We start from the raw sequence: 23695 nt of genomic DNA, 5'->3' as shown, positions 1-23695 counted from the left end.
TCCAATCTGACCCCTAACCTGGGAACCTCCATATGCCACGGGTGCAATCCTAAAAAGACAAATAAATAAATGCAAAGTGTTAAATTTATCTAAATACATCTTAGGCATTTTACATTCAGTTTTTTTTTTAAAAACTTAGTACAATCTCTGACATGCTTCGTAACCTTAGTACTTGTTGAAGGAATGAATAAAAAGGCAAGAGGAGCAAGAATCTTGATATTTGGGAATTCAAAGGCATTCATTTAAAAAAAGTCTAATGATCTAAGTGGAAGAATTTCTTAAGCTATGAAAAACTCAAAATCAGAGACCCAGGTATAATGGAGCAGCCCACAGAGTATGGTAGCCTTTGATAAGGATAAGAGTCATAAATAGATTCACATTATAACTTATTACTTAAGTAGGGACCCAGGTAATTTTCCATTTCAAATATTTCACGAAATAAAATTAAGTATTTTTCATGGTTTGTAGAATATCAGATCCACTTTATTACATAAGTCCTGCCAGACCAGCAGGCATTAAAAAATTAATAAAATCATGGGAATCCTCTGGTGGCCTAGCAGTTGAGGACTTGGCGTTGTCATTGCTGTGGCTTGAGTTTGATCACTGGGCTGAGAACTTCTTCATGTCACGGGCATGGTCAAAATAAATAAATAAATAACAAGGAGTTCCCTGGTGGCTCAAGGGGTTAAGGATCCCACGTTGTCACTGCTGTGGTGTGGGTTCACTTCCTGGCTCTGGAACTTCCACATGCCGTGGGTATGGCCAAAAATAAATGAATAAAAAAGGTTAAAAAATAATAGTATCATATAAATACGAATTAGAACTTAAACTTATTATGTAATGAGATCATGTAGAATCATCGTGGTCTAGTGTTTTTCATGAGATGTGTTTTTCCCAGAAATACTAAACAGAGGATAAAGTTTCTGAAATCTGAATAATGTGAGTTGGTGTGTGTTTTTCAGTTCTCGTCCTACTCCAAGAACTAGCACTGCAGTGACATTAAGTCCTGGTGAGGATATGACTCAGAATTCACCACAGAAGACTTCTCCTTTGACCAAGGTGAGCAGAGATAGAATTTTTTTTTTGACATAATATACAGATGCAGGAGAATAATTGCAAGTTAATCTCTGAACTGTGTTTGTAATTGCAAAATTTGCAATTAAGTCATCTTTCTTGATTATCACTGGTTTTTTATTTTAGTAAGTATTCGAGAGAGAGATGCTTCATAGGTGTTCTTGATAACAGCTTTATTGACACACCATGTAATTCACCTGTTCAAAGTATATAATTCAGGGGCTTTTGGCATAGTCAGAGTTATGCAGTCATTGCCACAGTCAATTTTAGAACACTGTCATCATCCCATAAAGAAACCCTGTATCCATTAGCAGTTACTCCTATTTTCTGCCAGTTTCTCTACCCTCTTGTCCTAGGCAGCCACTTTCTGTCCTTAGAAATCTGCCTATGCTGGATGTTTTTTAATAAGTGGAATCATAATAATATGCGATCTTTTGTGACTGGCTTTTTTCATTGAACATAATGTCTTTAAGATTCATCCAAGTTGTAGCATGTATCAGTACTATATTCCTTTTCATTGCCCAATAATATCCTGTTATATTCTGTTTTTCCATTCATCAGTTTGTGGACATTTGTGTTATTTTCCCCTTTTGGCTATTATGAATAATGCTGGTATGAATATTTGGGCACATTTTTGTGTAGGTGTGTGCTTCATACTGCACCATATGGTAACCATGTTTAACCTTTTGAAGAACTGCCAAATCGTTTTCCAGAGCAGCTGCACCATTCTTAGCAGTAGTGTGTGAGGGTTTCAATTTTTACACATCCTTAGCAAAACTTATTATTGCCTGTCTTTTTAAAAATTGTGGTAAAATACACATGTAAAATTTACCATTTTAACCTTTCTGAAATATACAGTTCAGTGGCATTGAGTACATTCACAATGTTATGCAACCATCACCACTACCCATTCCCCACATTCTCCTGGATGGCAAACAATATTTTACTTTCTGCCTCTATGAATTTGCCTAGTAACCTTATATAAGTGGAATTATACAATATTTATCCTTTTGTGTCTGGCTTATTTTAGTCAGCATAATGTCTTCATGGTCCCTTTATGTTGTATCATGTATCAGAATTTTACCCCTTAATGGCATTCCTGCTGTGGCTCAGCAGGTTAAGACTCTCACTAGTATCCAAAAGGATGTGGGTTCAATCCCTGGCCCCGCTCAGTGGGTTAAGGATCTGGTGTTGCCTCGAGCTGTGGCATAGCTCATGGTTGCCACATATGAAACTTCCATATGCTGGGTGCAGCCCTAAAAAAATAAACCAAAAAGAATTTCATTCCTTTTTAAGACTGAATAAGATTCCATTGTGTGTATGTACAAATTCATTCATCTTTCAGTGGATGCTTGGATTGCTTCAACCTTTTGGCTGTTGTTTTTAGAACTGCACCATATGGAGGTTCCCAGGCTAGGGGTTCAGTCAGAGTCATAGATGCCAGCCTATGCCACAGCTACCACAACCAAATCCAAGCCACATCTGTGACCTACACTGCAGCTCGCAGCAATGCTGGATCCTTTAACCCACTGAGCAAGGCAAGGGAATGAACCTACATCCTTATGGATACTAGTTGGGTTCCTAACCTACTGAGCCACAGTGGGAACTCCTTGACTATTGTGAATAGTGCTCTGTTGTCTCTCTTTGATAATAGCCATCCTAATGGGTGTGAGATTTTATCTCACTGTAGTTTTGATTTTTATTTCTCTGTTGTCTAATGATGTTGAGCATCTTTTTATGTGCTTATTGGCCATTTGTTTATCTTCTTTGGACGAATGTCTGTTCAAACCTTTTGCCCATTACTGACTTGTAGGAATTCTTTTTTTTTCTTGTCTTTTTAGGACCATACCCAGGGCATCTGGAGGTTCCCAGGCTAGTAGTCTAATTGGAGCTGTAGTCACTGGCCTACACCACAGCCACAGCAACACCAGATCTGAGCTGCATCTGCGACCTACACCACAGCTCATGGCAATGCCAGATCCTTAAACTCACATCCTCATGAATACTAGTAGGGTTCATTAACTGCTGAGTCACAACGGGAACTCCAGGAATTCTTTAATCCTTTTTCCCTTTTTTCTCCTTTTAGGGCCACACCCGCGGCACATGGAGGTTCCCAGGCTAGGGGTCCAATCAGAGCTGTAGCCACTGGCCTACACCAGAGACATAGCAATGCGGGTTCTGAGTCACGTCCGTGACCCACACCATGGCCCATCGCAACGCTGGATCCCCAACCCACTGAGCAAGGCCAGGGATTGAACCAGCAACCCCATGGTTCCTAGTCGGATTCATTAACCACTGTGCCACAATGGGAACTCCCAGGAATTCTTTATGTATTCTAGATAAATGATTTTCTCCCATTCTGTGTCCTTTCCCTTTCTTGTTGGTGTCCTCTGTAGCCTAAAAGATTTTAGTTTTTTTTTAAGATTTGTATTTATATATATATATATATATATAATTTTCAAATAAGGGGGCATAGTTTTATGACTTAATTTCTTTAATAAATAAGGCCTCAATTTTTGATCACTTAGTTTATTCCTTAACATTTTATTTTTTTGCTATTGTGAATGAGATATATTTTTATAACCTGTTATTTGTGCATACATTCAGCTTATATGTATATGAAGTTAATTTTTATGTATAATTTTCTAATTGGTCTACCTTACTAATTCTTAGGTTATATTAATAGTTTTTCAGTTGATTTCATTTTGGCTTTTCTTTCAGGTCTTTCTTTTTGGAAAGTCCATATCCTAACCTTCTGAAAACATTTTTTGCAGAGTTTCTCCTTAATTTTTTTTTTTTTTTTTTAAGGGCTTCTCCTGTGGCATATGGAAGTTTCCAGGCCAGGGTTGAATCAGAGCTGCAGCTGCCAGCCTATACTGCAGCTTGCAGCACTGCCAGATCCTTAACCCACTGAGTGAGGCCAGGGATTGAACCTGCATCCTCCTGGATGCTAATTGGGTTCCTAACCTGCCGAGGCCACAATGGGAACTCCCTCTTCATGTGTTTTTTATATGTCTGTCTCCCAAGTTGCAAAGGGATGGTCTTAGTTTCCAGGAACTTTATTGGCTGATTATTCTGTCCCTTTATCCATGCCTCTACCTCAGTTTGGGATAATTTTTTTTTTCTACTTATTTTTCTCTTCACTGACTGGGCTTTCTGGTTAGCAATTTATTGGTCATTGTTTCAATGGAAGTTCTTAATGCGTAAGTCTCTTTTTTCTGATATTTAATACTTGTATCACAAGTCAGTATTTTAGCCTGAGAATTTTTTAGGATGTAATTTAAGCTTCATATCGAATATTCTGTAAAGCAGAAATAAGATGATTAATTTTTGGTAGATGAAAGATAAAAGCCATGCTGTAATTGAAAGATCAGTTTGCCTCATCATAGCTTAGAACATCAAACTGTAGAAGATCTGTTTTCTAGTACTAACCAGCCTTCATGGTAAACACAAGCAAGTCACTTACTTTCTGAGCCTTGTGTTTTTCATCTCAAAATGGGAACAATGGTATACAAGTTTTAGGATTTTTGTGAGCATCAGATGAGACAATCTGTGAAAGTGCTTTGAATAGCAGCGGAGGTCCTTTGATAAAGGGGAGCTTTTTCGGTGACGTCTCTTCTGCATCTTATTACCTCTGTCTTGCTCTTTTCTAGTCACAGAAACAAAGTGTAATTTTTGTTTCTGTTTCAGATTACAGGGGCACACCTGAGTCAGCAGGACCTGGAGTCCCGGATGAGAGACCTTATCTACACAGACTCAGATCTGGTCGTCACTCCCATTATAGATAATCCAAAGGTGTGGAAAGACACCCTAGCAACCAGGGGCTTAAATCTGGGTGATGTTTTCATTCCCAATATTCTTTGCCTTATTCTCTTGCCTGGTCTTACTGCTGCCTGCTTTTCTTTCTTTCTTGCCACATGTCTACATTTCTAATCCCCACCTTGTCTGTAACTCTCTCTTCTTCCTGCATGACTTTCCATTTCCCAGGAGAGGTAAGTTTTCTTCCCCCTCTGTGGCAGCTCTGCCTTCTGTAAGTACACTGGCTGGGAAGTGGCTGCTGACTACTACACCTCAGACCTTAGCCTCGCTTCCTCCACTTCTCCGTATCCACTCTGGTGAAGGACTCCAGACGTTTTCCTCACTGATGTGCTGTGAAGGCAGGTGTCAGTGAGCAGGGCTTATCGGGCTGGGGTGGGTGAGTGGGGAGATCGCATAGAGACCACACCTCTCCTAGTCGGTCAGGATAGCAGTCTATGGTGGGCAGACACAGGGAGCTTGGGGGGACATGGTTACAATGCACTTCTAACCCAGTGTGGTTTTGGTTTTTTTTTTTTTTTTCTTTCCTCTTGATTGCTTTCAGACTCCCTGAGGGCAGTGGCCATGTGTTCTGCAACTTCCTTATTTCCCTCCTGGATGACATTCTCAATAAATGCTAATTGAAATGGTTCTAGATCCATGATTGACAATGCCGTCATCACTTTCAGTTTTTTTTTTTTTTCTTCTTAGGGCCACACCTGCGGCATATGGAGGTTCCCAGACTAGGGCAAGGCCAGGGATCGAACCCCTCGTGGTTCCTAGTCAGATTCGTTTCCGCTGTGCCACGACAGGGGCTCCCCAGTGTGGTTTTTGTTGCTTCCTGTCTTTGGAATGTAATACTATATTATTTGGGAATGTTGATTGCTTTCCTTAAAAAAAAAAATTTCTCAGTTCTCCTGCTTTCTATTGATTTCCAGTCTCTAACACACTCATATTCCACCACCTAGTCTGTATTTTATTGCTTCCTTTTTAAAAAATGTCTTTTTATGTATTAATTTATGACTGTTTCTTCTCATCTCATTGGAGACGTTACTATAGTTTAGAATAAATGGGTTCTTGGATGCATATTTATTTACTCAGTAGACAACATTTAATATAGATCACCCAACTATTTTTCATAATGGAGCTATTTCTTTTTATGAGTTCAAGATATTTGGCAGAGTAACTGTATACTCTGCCAAATTTAATGTTTAATGATGCGTTTCCCCACTGGAACTTCCAGAATAATTTGACTATACTCTATTACTTTATTTCTTTTTTTTTTTTTTTTTTTTTTTTTGTCTTTTCGAGGGCCGCTCCTGCAGCATATGGAGGTTCCCAGTCTAGGGGTCTAATCGGAGCTGTAGCCACCGGCCTACACCAGAGCCACAGCAACTCGGGATCCAAGCCGCGTCTGCAACCTACACTACAGCTCACGGCAACGGTGGATCCTTAATGCACTGAGCAAGGCCAGTGATCGAACCTGCAACCTCGTGGTTCCTAGTCCGATTCGTTTCCACTGTGCCACAACGGAAACTCCTCTTTATTTCTTTTTATAACACCACTTAGTTGTTTCCAACACCAGTTGTTTCCAGTTGTTTCCTTATACTTGTTTTTTTTAAGCTTTTTATTCTGAACTAGTTTTAGACTTGTAGAAAACATTCAGAAATAGTAGTGGTCCTGTATACCTTTTGCAAGCATCTCCTAATACTAATATCATACAAGAACAGAGTATGGTTAACCAAACCAGGGAATTAACACTGGTACAAGGCTAGTAACTAAACCATTGAACTTACTCAAATTTTATTTAGCTGTGCCACCGATGTCCTTTTTCTGTTCCAGGACCCCACCTTACATAGGTTCTATGTCTCCTTAGTGTCCTCCAATTTGTCCTTGTCCTTCATGGTCTTGTGGTAATTTCTTATTCTCTGTTTGTCTTTCATGACCTTGACACTTTGAAGAGTACCGGACAAATACTGTGTAGACTGTCCCTCACTTGGGGGTTTGTCTAAGCATTTCTCATGATTAGAATGAGGTTATGCTATTTTGGGGAGAACAATACCAGCAAAAGTTTTAAAAATGCTCTGCAGAGAGGTTTTGGAGAAGTTAGACATAGGTATATATGATGGTTGAATTTTTAAATTAAAATCTCAAGATGAAGTACTCCAGCTACTCCAAACTCACAGATGCAGCTACTACATGTTTTCTTCACTTTGCTTGAGAAAATCGTGTACTTTCCTATTCGTGGTGATTACAGCTTCCTGGAGTGGCATCTTATCTAATTCAACCATCAAGTCCTAACCTTCCTTCCAGACCTCGGCCCACCTTCCCCTCTTCCATAAACCCTGCCCTGACTGCATTCTCTAACTTCTTAGAAAACTTTCTGTGAAGTATTTTGTCTGCAATTATGTTCTGCCTGTTTTGCATTCTAAATTAAATATTTTCTGTTTTTCTGTTGTTTAAGAGATGTTTGTCTTTTCCCAGAGTGTTGGCTCTCAGATGTAAGGTCATGCCTTTTATATCTTTGTATCCCCCTTCGTCCTTGTTAAGTGCCTCACCTTGACAGGTACCCAGTAACTATTTGTTGAATAACTAAATTTCTAACCAAGAGGTAAATTATAAGCCAAGATAGGGGGTTGGCCCTTTTCCCTGGAGTTTTCCTTTATTGCAGATATCAACTGAAATGATTTTATTTTTATATATTAAGTATATTTGTGTATTTTAATCTGGAAAGGTTCTGTTGAATGCTTATTCTTGTTGGTGACACATTTTACAGTGTTTTTTCCTGTCCTCATTGATTTATAATCTGGTATAGGAGATAGAGCAGGAGACCGATAACCCATCTCAAAAGTTTTGTTTGTTTGTTTGTTTTTTAACCACAGATAATGAAACAACCACCAATTAAATTTGATCCCAAAATATTGCATCTACCAGCACATTCAGGTAGGATCATATGGGGCTTATCAAGCACATAGATTTATGGCAGACAAACACAAATATGAAATTTAGTAGCACATGGAATATTTTATTTATGAATAGCTACATTTTTATTTTCTTGCCAACTGGCTGTGTTCTTGAGGCATTGTTCTATAAATTTTAAACAACCTGTAATCTATTTGTACTGGCCTTTGACCTTACTCAGCTGGGTTTGGGCTGCCCTGTACTCTGGTGGGTGGGAAAGTTCCTGTGAAGCTGGGTGAGTTTTCCTGTTGAATGGGTGGGCCCTTCTCCTGCCCCTTGCTTTGTAAAGCCAATTAGATCTCCAACATTTATGGTGCTCTTGTGGGTGCAGAAGGTTGGAAACCACAATGAAGAATTTACTCGAGGAGTTCCCGTCGTGGCGCAGTGGTTAACGAATCCGACTAGGAACCATGAGGTTGCGGGTTCGGTCCCTGCCCTTGCTCAGTGGGTTAAGGATCCGTCGTTGCCGTGAGCTGTGGTGTAGGTTGCAGACGCGGCTCGGATCCCGCATTGCTGTGGCTCTGGCGTAGGCCGGTGGCTACAGCTCCGATTAGACCCCTAGCCTGGGAACCTCCATGTGCCGCGGGAGCGGCCCAAGAAATAGCAACAACAACAACAACAACAACAACAAAAAAGACAAAAAAAAAAAAAAAAAGAATTTACTTGAGAGAGTAGGGCAGTTGACCACAGAAAAAATGGCTCATTTTTGTGAGGAGGGTGTAGGATTAGAGATGCTTGAAGGATGATTGTAACATTTCCTTTTCCCTTATGGAAAGTCTTATTTAAGGTGAAGGTAAGAATTACTGCTTTTGTCTTTCTGTCTTTCTAGGGCTGCACCCATGGCACATGGAGGTTCTCAGGCTGGGGGTCGATTAGGAGCTGTAGCTGCTGGCCTGCGTCACAGCTACAGTAATGCAGGATCCGAGCCATGTCTGTGACCCACACCACAGCTCACCGCAACACCAGATCCTTAACCCACTGAGTGAGGCCAGGGATTGAACAGGCGTCCTCACTAATGCTAGTTGGGTTCATTAGTCAACTGCTGGGCCATGACAGAAACTGCAAGAATTTTTTTATACCTTATATTTTAATGTATTTTGTTTGATAAGTTGTATTTGAAGCTGTTAAATTAGATCTGGAAAAACAAATCTTTATCATAGCTAGAGTAGAATCTATGATTTGAAATCACATCAGAGTAAATTCAAAATAAAATATGTTCAGATTAAAATAAACTATGGCAAGTAGATACACTATTTATGAAAACCAAGAGGATTATGATTTTAAAATAATACTCCTTCCCTTTTCCTCTTTACTTTGAGTTATTTTAGGAGATTATTGTTACAGCTTATTCTGTTTAAATATAGAGATGAGGAGAAACAATGCTAATTTTAAACAGCATCTCATTTCCCAGATTTTGTCTTTTGTTTGTATAGGGATTTGAAGGGGGGACTCCCAGGTGCTTTCAGCTATTATATAAACCTGGCTACATTTACCAGTAACTTCAGTGGAGCCTTTTAACAACTGTAAAATTTTTGGCCTTTTCAGTATTTTAAGGTTAGGTTACTTTATTTATACAAAGGCTATCTTACTTCTTCATAATAAAGTTTTATTTAACTTTGCATTTTGTTATGTTCTTGGTTGCAGCATAATTCTCTTTTAGGTATCTACTTTTGTAGTGACTGGATGCGAGATAGCAGTTCCCAGACTGGGGATTGAACCTGGCCGCAGTGGTGAAACCACTGCCCCGAGCCCTAACCACTAGACTACCAGGGAACTTCCTCTACCTTCTTCTTCTTTTTTTTTTTTCTCTCTTTAGGGCTGTACTTTCGGCTTATGGAAGTTCCCAGGCCAGGGGTTGAATTGGAGCTACAGCTGCTGGCCTACACCACAGCCACAGCAACACAGGATGTGAGCTGTGTCTGCGACCTACACCACAGCTCACAGCAATGCCAGATCCTTGACCCACTGATCAAGGCCAGGGATCGAACCCGCATCCTCATGGATACCAGTTGGATTCCTTTCCATTTCGCCACAATGGAAACTACTCCCCCCCCCCACCACTTTTTTAAAACGTAGTTTTCCATTGACATAGTTTAAAACATCTCCATGGGTAGAAAAAGATAAATTAACCTAGAAGAGTAAATAAAAATAGTGACATCTTTGGAATCTGTTGGGTTTCGACAGTGTAAATTACTATTTTCTGTGTCTTCATCTTAGCTACTGAAATTCTGTATTCCGTTTTATTTTTCTTGTAGTGTTCTCAGCAGTCCTTTTTCACATGATACCCACTTCTACTATTTCCTTTCTTCTTCAGTGGAGAAGTTGGTGTTTCTAAAAGACCAAGACTGGAATGACTTTTTGCAACAAGTGTGCTCACAGATCGACTCCACTGAGAAGAGCACAGGAGCCTCCCGAGCCAAGCTGAACCTCCTTTGCTATTTGTGTGTGGTGGCGGGGCACAGGGAAGTGGCCACTAGGCTCCTGCATTCTCCTCTGGTGGGTAGTTTAGTTGCGAAGTCACGATAACATTGTCAGTCAACTATACTTTAATAAAACAAAGACTCCTTTTTTACGTCCTTGCATCACATCTTCTGCATGTAACTTTTGTATTTCTTTCTTTCTTTTTTTTTTTTTTTAAATCTTTTTGTCTTTTTAGGGCCACACCTACATCAGCATATGGAGGTTCTCAGGCTAGGGGTCTTATCGGAGCGGCAGCCACCGGCCTGTGCCACAGCCACAGCAGCATGGGATCCGAGCTGCGTCTGGGACCTACAATACACCACAGCTCACGGCAACGCCGGATCCTTAACCCACTGAGCCAGGCCAGGGATCGAACCTGCAACCTCATGGTTCCCAGTCAGATTCATTTCTGCTGTGTCATGATGGAAACTATGTAACTTTTGTATTTCGATGGAGATTAAAACAAGCGCTGAAATACTAATTTGATTTAGTTACAGTGAAAAAAGTGAGATATCAAGGTTGTAGGTTTGTCAAAATTATTCTGTTAAACGCTTAGATCTCAATGCACTTGAGTTAACAGTGATTGTGAACTTCTTCTGTAACACTCATCTTGCATTTTATGTTCACTTGTAATAACTGTAAAGATATTTTTCATCTCTGACATTCTAAGACATTTTTTCATCAGCTGCTGGAGTGAGTCGCCCACGTGGAATAGGGGTTCTTCTACTGAGTCTTTCTGTTGGTGAACTCTTAAGGTTTCTGATGTGACACTGAAGGGAGCACTGAGTCTCTAAACATTTTTTTCCCCCTTTTCCCCTAGTAATATTATTTCTTGGACTGTCTTGGTTCATTGATGAAAGCATGGGAATTTAACAGCTTTCGAAGTCATCCTTGGAAAGGAGTTACAGGGATCTGGGGCATTTTACTTTGTGGGTCTTCATTTGGAAACTGGCTTGAAAAATGTTTTCTTCATTTGCCTTATTTGGTACTTGGTGCATGTGTTTGTGGGGTGAGGGGTTGGGGGCATACTTTTGGGAATATAATTGAGTTGGAGAAACTGAAAGTACTAGTTTTATTTTATATATTCAACACTTCTGCATCTTTGTAAGTAGTTATTTCAGGATTTGCATTTCATTTGTACACAGGTTTGATTTGTTAACTTAGTCATCACTTTCTGTAGTCATTTCAAGAATGAAATACATTTTAATTTTTTATTCTAGTTCCAGTTGCTAATACAGAATTTGCGAACAGCTCCAAACTGGGATATGTAAGTAACATTTATATTAATAAATTATCCTTATTAAGTAGTTAAAACACATATATTTGCTAGAAGCACATAGTCCTAAGTACTTATCACAAAATTTTCTAAAGCAATCATTATTCTGAATCGTAGGCAATTTCTATAGGCATCCAATGGTAAATTTAAAAAGATTACATAATAGTTCTTATCCTAATATTTTAAATAAAATCTAGGATTGTATAAACTACATCTGAAAACTTTTTTTTTTGGCCACCCTGAGGCACACGAAGTTCCAGGCCAGGGATCAGATCCAGCCACAGTTGTGACCTATGCTGCAACTATGGCAATGCCAGATCCTTTAACCCACTGTGGTGGGACAGGGATTGAACCTGTGTCCCAGTGCTGCGGTGACATTGCTGATCCCATTGTGCCACAGTGGGACCTCTGAAAATTTTATTTCTTAATTTTTATTAAAAATTTTTTTTGGAGTATAGTTGGCATAAACTATATACATATACATGTATACATTCTTTTCCCCCATATTAGTTATTATAGACTATTGAGTAGATTTTCCTGTGCTCTGTAGTAGATCCTTGTTCATTATCTATTTTATATACTGTAGTGTGTATATGTTTTTCCTTTCTTCCTTGTTTATATCTCCCCATCACCATTTCCCCTATGGTAACCCTAAGTTTTATTTTTGAAGTCTGTAAGTTTGTTTTTGTTTTATAAATTAGTTCTTTTGTATCATTTTATTAGATTCCATATATAAGTGATATCATATTTGTCTTTCTCTTTCTGACTTACTTCACTTAGTATGAGAGTCTTTAGTTCCATTCATGTGGCTGCAAATGGCATTATTTCATTCTTTTCCGTGGCTGAGTAGTATTCCATTGTGTATATGTATGAGGTCTTCTTTATCCATTCCTCTGTGGATGGACATTTAGGTTGCTTCCATGTCTTGGCTCTTGTAAATAGTGCTGCATTGAACATTGAGGTGCGTGTATCTTTCGAATTATGATTTTTTTTTGGATATATGTCCAGGAATGGGATTGCTGGATCATATGTATATTGTTTTCAAAGGAACCTCGGTATCGTTCTCCATAGTGGTTGCACCAATTTACATTCTTACATTCCCACTGATAGTGTAGAAGGATTCCCTTGAAAATTTTGTTAATGGTTACTCTTTTTTTTTTCTTCTTACAGCCACACTTGTGGTATATGGAAGTTCCCAGGCAAGGGTTAAATTGGAGCTGCAGCTACGCCACAGCCACAGTAACATTGGATCTGAGCTACATCTGTGACCTATGCTGTAGCTTACAGCAACACCACATTCTAAATCCACTGAACCAGGGGTCGAACCTACTTCCTCACAGAGACAATGCTGGGCCCTTAACCTGCTGAACCGTTGTGAGCTCCATAATGGTTATTCTTTTGAATGCTCTTTATCAAATACTTTACACTTATCCCTCTATCTTAATTTAGTTATGCTTCCTAAGGAGTTTTCCCTTGTCACTTTCTTTCCTTAAGATGATTTAAAAAATCTAATGAGGGAGTTCTGGTCATGGCTCAGTGGTTAGCGAACCCGACTGGCATCTGTGAGGACGTGGGTTCAATCCCTGGCCATGCTCAGTGGGTTAAGGATCCAGTGTTGCGGTGAGCTGTGGTGTAGGTTGCAGACTTGGCTCGAATCTGGTGTTGCTGCAGCTGTGGTGCAGGCTGGCAGCTACAGCTCCACTTGGACCCCTAGCCTGGGAACCTCCATATGCCGCAGGTGCGGCCCTAAAAGACAAAAAAAGCAAAACAAAACAAAACAAAAAACTAACGAGATTACAATATATAAATTCCCGATGGAAGGATGTGTACTTACTATGGTGGCAACATGCATGCTGAAAAGCACAGCGGATAAAATGTTTGTAGGCTCTGGGCTCTGGTTGCCAATAAATCATGATAAGATGATTGATTGCCTCTTTCTGAGTCTCTGCTTCCTGGGAAATCTTTGTGGGATAATGAAAGTGCTTTGGATTCAGTTGTCAATCAACTATACTTTAATAAAACAAAAGACTCCTTTTTTACATCCTTGCATCACATCTTCTGCACGTGACTTTTGTATTTCTTTCTTTCTTTTCTTTTTTTTTTTTTTTTTGTCTTTTTGTCTTTTTAGGGCCACACCTGCATCAGCATATGGAGGTTCCCAGGCTAGTGGATGTGGATCACAGATCTGCCCCCTGGGCAAATTATTATAATTGTGGAGTCAGTTTCCTCATCTTTAAAATGGGGATAGTGTATGTAATTCATAGATTGGTAACAATTTATTTATTTATTCATTAAAGTATGGTTGATTTATAATGTGCCAATTTTTGCTGTACAGCAGAGTGATTCAGTTATGTGTCTGTGTGTGTGTGTGTATGAACATTCTTTTTTTCTTACTATCTTCCTTCATGGTCTACCCCAAGAGACTGGATATAGTTCCCTGTGCTGTACAGTAGGATCTCATTGTATCCCTTCTAAATGTAATAGTTTGCATCTGTTAACCCCAAACTCCCAGTCCATCCCACTCCCTCTCCCTCCCCCTTGGCAACTTTGTAGCAACATGGATGCAATTTGAGATTTTCATACTGAGTGAAATAAAGTCAGCAAGAGAAAGACAAATACCGTATGATATCACTTATATATGGAATCTAAGATATGGCACAAATAAACATATCTACAGAACAGAAAGATTGACAGACATAAAATTTTTAAAATTGAAGTATAGTTGATTTAAAATGTTGTATTAGTTTCAGATAGGGCAAAGTGATTCCATTTTATAGAATGTATGTATATATGTATAAAATTTTGAATGAGAAAGTTATATGGAATACTTTGCACAGTGCCTGGTTCTTAGTGGGTGCTTAGTATATGGGGTTTAGAAATTGTAGTTGGTGTTGTCAAGCCTACTTGATTTTTGAGGAGAACATGAAATCATAAAGGTTAAGTGGTTTGTGAAATGTGCCAGTGGTGGAATAGTAAGCTTCCATGCTGCAAAATATGGTAGAAACAATAGGTGTTCACAAAATGCTTTTTTTGAATAATTATTCTTTAGAAAAAATTTTTTTTATTACTCAAATGAATTTATCACATCTGTAGTTGTATAATGATCATAACAACCCAATTTCATGGGATTTGGATAATTATTCTTAACGCATTTTCTAATGTTACTCTCCCAAGTTAAAATGTGGCATTACAAAATAGGGCTTTTTAGGTCATTTATGAGTATTTTTAAGTTTGTGGTATGTTCACAAGAAAGAAAATAAATTCTTAACATGTCAGCTAAAATTTAAACTATATCCTTGAATGGGGTGCCCTCTACTGGTTTTAAAAAAGAGACATTTAAAATCCTTTCCAAAGTACTTTTGTTTTTTTCTTTTTCAGATTGAAGTTTAATTGTAAAACAATTCTAATTTGATGAAAATGATGAATAGATAAGCCCTCTGTTTGGATTTTTTTTTAACACTCTTCTTTAAATACTGCTTCTAGCAGTGAGGTCTGCTCTGACCTGGGTCATATCACCTTGATAGCTTATGATAAGGGTCTTTAATTTAGCTAAGAGATAATCACTATTGAAGTATGTAAGTTTGTTCCTTGACTTTGTTCAACTTAAAGAGAAGCAGAACAACATGATATAATTTTATAAGTTTCTCTTCCCTTTATAACATTATGTATTTTTAAATGTTATTAGTTATTTGTTTAGGTTTTTTTTTTAAAGTATACATATTGTGATTTTTTTTTTTCTTTTTAAGGCCCCACCCGCAGCATATGGAGGTTCCTAGGCTAGGGGGGAACTCAGAGCTGTAGCTGCTGGCCTGCATCACAGCCACAGCAACCCCAGATCTGCGACCTACACCTTAGCTCACGACAACACCTGATCCTTAACCCATTGAGTGAGGCCAGGGATCAAACTGCATCCTTATGAATGCTAGTCAGATTCGTTTCCACTGAGCCAAGACCGGAACTCCGATATATCTCTTTTTATATGCTGTGAATGTTTGATCATTTTATTTACCCTGTCTCTATATTTGGATAGTATTATAATATTTAAACAATATATTGATAAAAATTTTTGTGCTTAAATCTTTGTGCCTAACTGTTTTTTTTTTTTCCCTCTTTCCCCTTAGGGCAGATTTATAGAATTTGAATGATTGGGTAGAGGGCAATAGATATTTCTTGACTTCTGATAAATTGCAAAATGCTCTGCAGAAACATTGTATCAACATGCATTCCCAGTCAGTGTGGGTAAAAACGCCCTGTTGTTAGAACTTGAAGCAATAGCTATTTAAGTTTTATAACCTTTGCCAATCAAACTTATTGAGGTATAATCAATATATAATACATATTTCAATTAAAATTTTATTAGTTATAGAATATACATGAAAAACTTACCATTGTAGCCATTTTAAGTGTATAATTCGGTGGTATTAGGTATATTCACCCTGTTGTGCAACCATGATCACTGTCAATTTCCAGTTTTTCTTAATTCCAAACAGAAGCTCTAATTCCAGTAACTCCTCATTTCCCCCTTCTCCCAACCCCTGGTAATATTTGTTGTACTTTCTTTTTTCCATGAATTTCCTTATTATAGATAGATACCTAATATAAGTGGGGTCATATATTTGTTCTTTTGTGTCTGGCTTATTTTCACAGTTCATCCATGTTTCAGTATGCATCAGAATGTCATTCATTTTTTAAGGCTGAATACTATTCCACATATGTATACACCACAGTTTATCTTTTCATCTGTTGATGGATACTTGGTTGCTTCTACCTTTGTCTATTGCAAATAGTGCTGCTATGAGCATTGGTATATAAAATACCTGTTCCATTGGCTGCTTTCAGTGTTTTTAGTTTGTTTGTTTTTGTTTTGATATGTATCTAGGAGTGGAATTGCTGGATCATTTGATAATGTTATACTTTTGAGAAACCATCGCATTGTTTTCCACAGTGGCAGCACCATTTTACATTCTCACCAACAATGCATGAAGGTTTTAATTTCTCCAGATACTCTTCAACCCTTGTTTTGTCTTTTTCTTTTTTTTTTCTTTTCCTTTTTAATAGCAGCTGTCCTAATTGGTATGAAGTTATATGTCATTGTGGTTTTGCTTTGCATTTCACTAATGACTAGTTATGTCTGTCATCTTTTTATGTGCTTATTGGCCATTTGTTTATCTTCTTTGGAAAAATGTCAGTTCAGGTCCTTTGCCCATTTTCTAATTGGGTTGTTTGTTTTATTTTTTAAAATTTATTTTATTTATTTATTTTTATTTTTTTTTTGCCATTTCTTGGGCTGCTCACACAGCATATGGAGATTCCCAGGCTAGGGGTCAAATCGGAGCTGTAGCCGCCTGGCCTACGCCAGAGCCACAGCAATGCAGGATCCGAGCCGCGTCTGCAACCTACACCACAGCTGACGGCAACGCCGGATCGTTAACCCACTGAGCAAGGGCAGGGATTGAACCTGCAACCTCATGGTTCCTAGTTAGATTCGTTATCTACAGAGCCATGACAGGAATTCCGGGTTGTTTGTTTTATGTCATTTATTTATGAGAGTTCTCTGTATACTCTGAATATTGTCCTCTTATTCGGTATATGATTTAAATATTTTCTCCCATTCTGTGGGTTGCATTTTCACTCTGTTGATGGTTTCCTTTGATGAATAAAAGTTTAAATTTTAGTGAAACCCAGTTCTTTATTTTTCTTTTGTTGCCCATGCTTTTAGAGTTATATCTAAGAAATCATTGCCAAGTCCAATATCATAAAGCTTTATTTTGTTTTTTTCTTTGGTTTTCGTTTTGTTTTGTTTTTTTTTGTCTTTTTTGTCTTTTGTTGTTGTTGTTGCTATTTCTTGGGCTGCTCCCTCGGCATATGGAGATTCCCAGGCTAGGGGTTGAATCGGAGCTGTAGCCACCGGCCTACGCCAGAGCCACAGCAACGTGGGATCCGAGCCGAGTCTGCAACCTACACCACAGCTCACCGCAACGCCGGATCGTTAACCCACTGAGCAAGGGGCAGGGACCGAACCTGCAACCTCATGGTTCCTAGTCGGATTCGTTAACCACTGCGCCACGACGGGAACTCCGATCTTAAAGTTTCTTTTTCTTTCTTTATTTCTCTTCTTTCATTTTCTTTTTTTTTTCTTTTTTTTTTTTTTTTGTCTTTTTGCTGTTTCTTTGGGCCACTCCTGCGGCATATGGAGGTTCCCAGGCTAGGGGTCGAATCGGATCTAGAGCCGCTGGCCTATGTTTTTTTCTTTATTTTTACTTTTTATTTTATAATTTTATTTATTTATTATTTATTTATTTTTGCTCTTTCTTTCTTTCTTTCTTTTTGGAACACCCTATATTTAGTTTTCTAAGGTACCTCCATACTGTTTTCCACTTTGGTTGTACCAATTTACATTCCCACTAACAGTGTAGGAGGGTTCCCTTTTCCCCACACCCTCTCCAGCATTTGTTATTTGTGGACTTATTAATGATGGCCATTCTGATTAGTGTGAGGTGGTACCTCATAGTAGTTTTGATTTGCATTTATCTAATAATCAGTGATGCTGAGCATTTTTTCATGTGCTTGTTGGCCATCTGTATGTCTTCTTTGGAGAAATGTCTGTTCAGCTCTTCTGGCCATTTTTCAACTGGGTTTTTGGCTTTTTTGCTGTTGAGTTATATAAGTTGTTTGTGTGATTCAGAGCTTAAGCTCTTGTCAGCTGCATTGTTTGAAAATACTTTCTCCCATTCCATAGGTTGTCTTATTCTTCTTTTTTTTAATGGCTTCCCTTGGCTGTCAAAAGCTTGTCAGTTTGATTAGGTCTCATTTATTTATTTATTTTTAAAGTTTATTATTATTATTATTTTCGCCTTTTTAGGGCCACACCTGTGGCATATGGAGGTTCCCAGGCTAAGGGTTGAATCAGAGCTGTAGCTGTTGGCCTACACGATAGCTCATGGCAATGCTGGATTCTTAACCCACTGAGTGAGGCCAGGGATTGAACCTGCGTCCTCATGGATCCTAGTCATATTTGTTTCCCATGCACCGTGACGGGAACTCCTTTTTTTTTTTTTTTTTTCTATTGATTTATTTTTGCTTTTATTTCTGTTGCCTTGGGAATTTTCCTTTAATTCTTTAAACAACTCAATGAGGTACATACTGTTTTGAGTCCTAGTTATTATATAAAGTAATGAGGCATGTGAGGGATGAGTAACCCAGGATTTCTTCTCAACCCGCCCACTCTGGCCCACTCTGCCGCGGGGCCATGACTGGCCTTTGGAGATTTCATTCCACAGTTACAAACACCATCCTATACAGACAGCTTCGTACTGAGTAAGTGTGGTCACTGCTTGTAGGCTATAGATTGTTTGATATGTATGTCTGTGACTTTGACCTTGTTCGTTTTACTGTGGATGGTTTGTTTTTTTTGTATTCACTGTGACCTTCTTGCTATGCTTGGGAGCAAGGTAGATTGGGGTTTCCCACTACTATTGGGTTTGCTTTTTATTTTTTCATTAGTACAGTGTTTAACGATTCACACTTTGTAACATTTGTTGGTCATACCATTTTCAGTTTTCAAGGAACTGTTTTTCTCACTTAGTGATTTTTATCCTTTCTTTCTTTCTCTCTTTGTTTCTTTTTTTTTTTTTTTCCACTTTTTATTAGGTCTGTACCTGTGGCATATGGAAGTTCCCAGACTGGGGTCAAATTGCAGCTATAGCTGCCAGCCGATACCATAGCCACAGTGACACAGGATCCAAGCCATGCCTTGCGACCTACACCACAGCTCACAGCAACGCTGGATCCCTGACCCACTGAGCTAGGCCAGGGATCAAACCCACATCCTCATGGATACTAGCTGCATTTGTTTCTGTTACACCACAACAGGAACTCCTTTATCCTTAATTTCTACTTTGAGTCTTACTTGGGAAATCCTGTTCCACTTTTGTTTTTACTTCGTTGTTTACCTCGTTCCATTTTTACCCACTCCTTTCCTACTAATGTGTTACTTTACTGTTGATGTTGATATAATATTCATTTAACAAACAGTCATTGAGGGCCTCCTTTATGCCAAGTACTGTCTTGGTGTCTGCAGTGGTAAGACAAAGCCCTGCCTTGGTGGACTTTGTGTGCTGGTGGGGGAGACAGATGATAAACAATCTGTTTTATTAAATGTGAAGAAGTAACTACAACATTTTAGATCTGCTCTAATAGGTTGAACTTAAAGTGAAAGCTAGTTCCATATTTCTCAAAAAAGTGAAAATAGAATTACTATATGACCTAACAATTCCACTCCTTGGTATATATCTGAAAAACAACAACAACAACAAAAAAACCCAAAAAAACCTAACAGGAAAAGATCCATGGCACCCCAAGGTTCATAGCAGCACTATTTACAATAGTCAAGACATGGAAGCCACCTACATATCCATCAATAGAGGAATGGATTAAGAATATGTGACGCATCTATGCAACGGAACCCTACTCAGCAATAAAAAATGAGATTTTAGAGTTCCCGCTGTGGCACAGTGGGTTAAGAATCCCAACTACAGTGGCTTGGGTGTGGTTCATAGCAGCACTATTTACAATAGTCAGCCTAGCACAGTGGGTTAAAGGATCTGGTGTTGCCACTGCTGTGGCATAAGTCACAGCTGTGGCTCAGATGCAGTCCCTGGCCTGGGAACTTCCATATGTTGCAGGTGCAGCCATTAAAAGAGAAAACAAAAATGAGATATTGCCATTTACAGCAACGTGGGTGGCCTTGGAGGTCATTATGCTAAGTGAAGTAAGTCAGACCGAGATAAATACTGTATGGTATCACTATTGTGTGGAATATAAAGAAAACCCCAGCAAACTAGTGGATATGACAAAAAAGAAGCAGACTTCACAGGGAAGAAACTAGTGGTTACCAGTCAGAAGAGGGAGGGGAGGAGGGGCGAGATAGGGGTAAGGGATTAAGAGGTACAAACTATTATGTATAAAATAAGCTACAAGGATCGATTGGACAACACAGGGAGTATAGACAATATTGTATAGTAACTATAAGTGGAGTATAACCTTTAAAAATTGTGAGTCACTATTGTCTACACCTGTAACTTATACATTAAGCATAGTTCAATAAAAAACTAGGTCCATAAACAAAGGTAAATTTTGTGTGTCTGTCTATGTGTATATACGTATATTTATATGTACATGTGCATGCATTTATTTGTATGTATATATTTAGTTCTTTAATTGTACCAGCCATACTTGAAGTGCTTGATAGTCACATACATGTGGTGGATACTGTATTGAGCAATGTATATATGGAACATCTCTGTCCTTGCACGAAGCTTTATTGGCCAGTGCAGCTTTACATGCTGTCATGGATGTGGGGATGTTCTGAGGTACAGTGGTATGGGTCATTAGGGGCACCTGAAATGGTGACATTTATGAAGAAACCTGAATTCTGAGAAGGAGGCAGTTTTGTGAGGGTGTTATGTATAGATACAGTTGGTGTAAGTTGATAAATATTATTGCTTTAATAGTTTATAACTTTATAAGGGTTTTAAGGTAGTATGTTTTCTTTCATTAAGATAGGAATGTGAGAATGGGTAAAGTATTGAATTACCATATTCTGATAGAGTTTTCTTTTAGTTGAATAGATCTGGTGGCCATTATTTAACTTTGTAGACTGAAAAAATGCTTCAGAGTTTCATAAGTATTTTGGGCCTGTCTTTGAGAAGAATAAGTTTTTGCCTTGTATCCTCTAATTCATCAGTGAGTGGTGTGTTTGTTTGGTCTTTTGTCTTTTGTACCCGGGGCATATGGAGGTTCCCAGGCTAGGGGTCCAATCGGAGCTGTAGCTGCAGGCCTTCACCACAGCCACAGCAGTGCCGGATCCTTAACCCACTGAGTGAGGCCAGGGATCGAACTCGCAACCTCATGTACATTAGTCGGGTTTGTTAACCACTGAGCCACGATGGGAACTCCCGTCAGTGAGCTTTTGATGATAAGCATTTGTTTTACCACTGTGAAAAAACTTAGAAGTTAATCCTCTGTCCTTTTAAACTGAACACATTTAATCAATTGGAAAATTAGAAAAAATTTATTTAGCAATTGGAAATTGAAGCATAATTGACTGTGGTCACAGAACTGGTCAGTGGCAGAGCTGTGGTTTGAAGCTTTTTCTCATAAATTTTGGGCCACTGTCCTACAAAATCTTTTTTTACAATATAGTCTTGGAGTTCCCATTGACTCAGCAGTAATAAACCTGATTAGTGTCCATGGAGTTTCAGGTTCAATCTCTGGCCTTGCTCAGTGGGTTGAGGATCTGGCATTGCCGTGAGCAGTGGTGTAGATAGAGGACCTGGCTCGGATCCAGCATTGCTGTGGTGTGGTGTAGATTGGCAGCTGCAGCTGAGATTCGATCCCTAGCCTGGGAACTTACAAATGCTGTGGGTGTGGCTCTAAAAAGCAAAAAGTAAATAAATGAATAAAATCTTTTCATTCAGAGGCAGGATGATGATCATCATGCAAATGTCTAAGACTCCTCTAATCTGAATATGTTAAGAGATTTGAATGACTAATCCAAGAAACATTGAAACCCATAAGAATTATCTGTATGTTAGATTTCTGACAATGTGAGCACTTCCTTGTGGTGCTGCTGAGACTGATTTGTCTTGCATGGTTTATTTTAGGAACCTGAAGAGTAGAGACTCTCTGGCTGAGGTTCACACTGATTAGTCTAGAGAATATGCAAGCATTGAAAAATAAGAGTGAGGTTCTCATCAACTCATACATTCAGCCTTTTTTTTTTTTTTAATCATCCCCACAGCATGTGGATGTTCCCAGGCTAGAGATCAAACCCTCGCTACTGCAGCGACCCAAGCCACTGCAGTGACAACACTGGATCCTTAACCTGCTGAGCCCCAAAAGAACTCCTAATCATTTTTTTCTATTAAAAAATCATATCAGAACTAATTTTCTCCATGAAACAGACTTTTCCAAATCACCTGAAGTGCTGTGTAATAATTTATCACCTTCATTTTCTGCTGAGTGATAAAACAGAAACACCTCACTGAAAGTAGTCTTTTTACAATGTCTGTACGACTTCTTGTAAAGATTTCCGTTAAAGTGAATATATAGGAGTTCCCGTCGTGGCGAAGTGGTTAACGAATCCAACTAGGACCTGTGAGGTTGCGGTTTCGGTCCCTGGCCTCGCTCAGTGGGTTAAGGATCCGGCGTTGCCGTGAGCTGTGGTGTAGGTTGAGACGCGGCTCAGATCCCGCGTTGCTGTGGCTCTGGCTTAGGCCAGCGGCTACAGCTCCGATTCAACCCCTAGCCTGGGAACCTCCATATGCCGCGGGAGCGGCACAAAGAAATAGCAAAAAGACTAAATAAATAAATAAATAAATAAAGTGAATATATACATACATATATGTTTAACTGTTCTGATACTAATTATTTACTACTTATTTATAAAATCATTGATTTATTAATAGGTATAACAGGGACTGTTAGCCAAATACTGCTGTGCTCAGAAATAAGAGATAATTACTATTTCCTTGTTCTCTCTAAGACCCTTTTAAAAATTTTATTTTCTATTTGACTATTAAAGCATAGCTTGTTCAATTTTTGTCACTCTTATAAATAGTCCTGCAGAGGGGCGTTGTGTTCATGTCTCCCCGTGTGCAGGAGGGGTCGGTTCTCTTGGCCACAAACATAGGGGGATGTATTCTCACCCCGTCTCATTGCATTTCCATCTCATTTTTTTTTTTCTTTCTTTCTTTTTCCCCATCTCATGTTAATGCTTACCATCATGTAACGTGACTGAGGTTGCTTTGCTGTGTTCCTTACTCTCCACTACAGAGCCCGTTTTCTCTCCTTTTACAGAAGGGCCAAGGTTGCTCGGGTGATTGGCTTACTCGCCTCGCACACAACTGGGCTCCAGGAAAATACACCTGTCATTGAGGTAATTTCTTTTATTACTGAAATCTTATCGATGACAAAGATCGTTCTTGATTTTAAAAGCTGTAGCTTTCATGGGTATTCAACTTAATTTTCCTTTGTGGAACTGTGGCAGTTGTTATAACTGCAATAGACCTTTGGACTTAAACACAGCAGCTCATTTACAACATCATGTGTTATTAAAGGTGGCCTGGT

General features: G+C 38.8%; 1 protein-coding gene across 9 annotated transcripts in view; it reads left to right on the top strand.

Annotated features, from left to right (window-relative positions):
* The window catches only part of ULK4 (unc-51 like kinase 4), a 543576-nt gene that overhangs the window by 34903 nt on the left and 484978 nt on the right, over positions 1-23695 (top strand). For all 9 annotated transcript variants that reach the window (XR_002337917.1, XR_002337916.1, XR_002337918.1 and 6 more), the window contains exons 12-17: positions 963-1059; positions 4765-4869; positions 7752-7812; positions 10145-10326; positions 11511-11557; positions 23426-23504. Coding sequence is in view for 5 of the 9 variants with exons in the window: in XM_021070410.1 (XP_020926069.1) it covers positions 963-1059; positions 4765-4869; positions 7752-7812; positions 10145-10326; positions 11511-11557; positions 23426-23504 (571 nt within the window). In the remaining 4 variants the exon portion in view is untranslated. The remainder of the gene's footprint in view (positions 1-962; positions 1060-4764; positions 4870-7751; positions 7813-10144; positions 10327-11510; positions 11558-23425; positions 23505-23695) is intronic.

The sequence above is a fragment of the Sus scrofa genome, chromosome 13 (genome assembly GCF_000003025.6).
Source record: "Sus scrofa isolate TJ Tabasco breed Duroc chromosome 13, Sscrofa11.1, whole genome shotgun sequence".
In the NCBI taxonomy this organism is placed as follows: domain Eukaryota; kingdom Metazoa; phylum Chordata; class Mammalia; order Artiodactyla; family Suidae; genus Sus; species Sus scrofa.
This window is presented reverse-complemented; position numbering and strand designations above follow the sequence as displayed.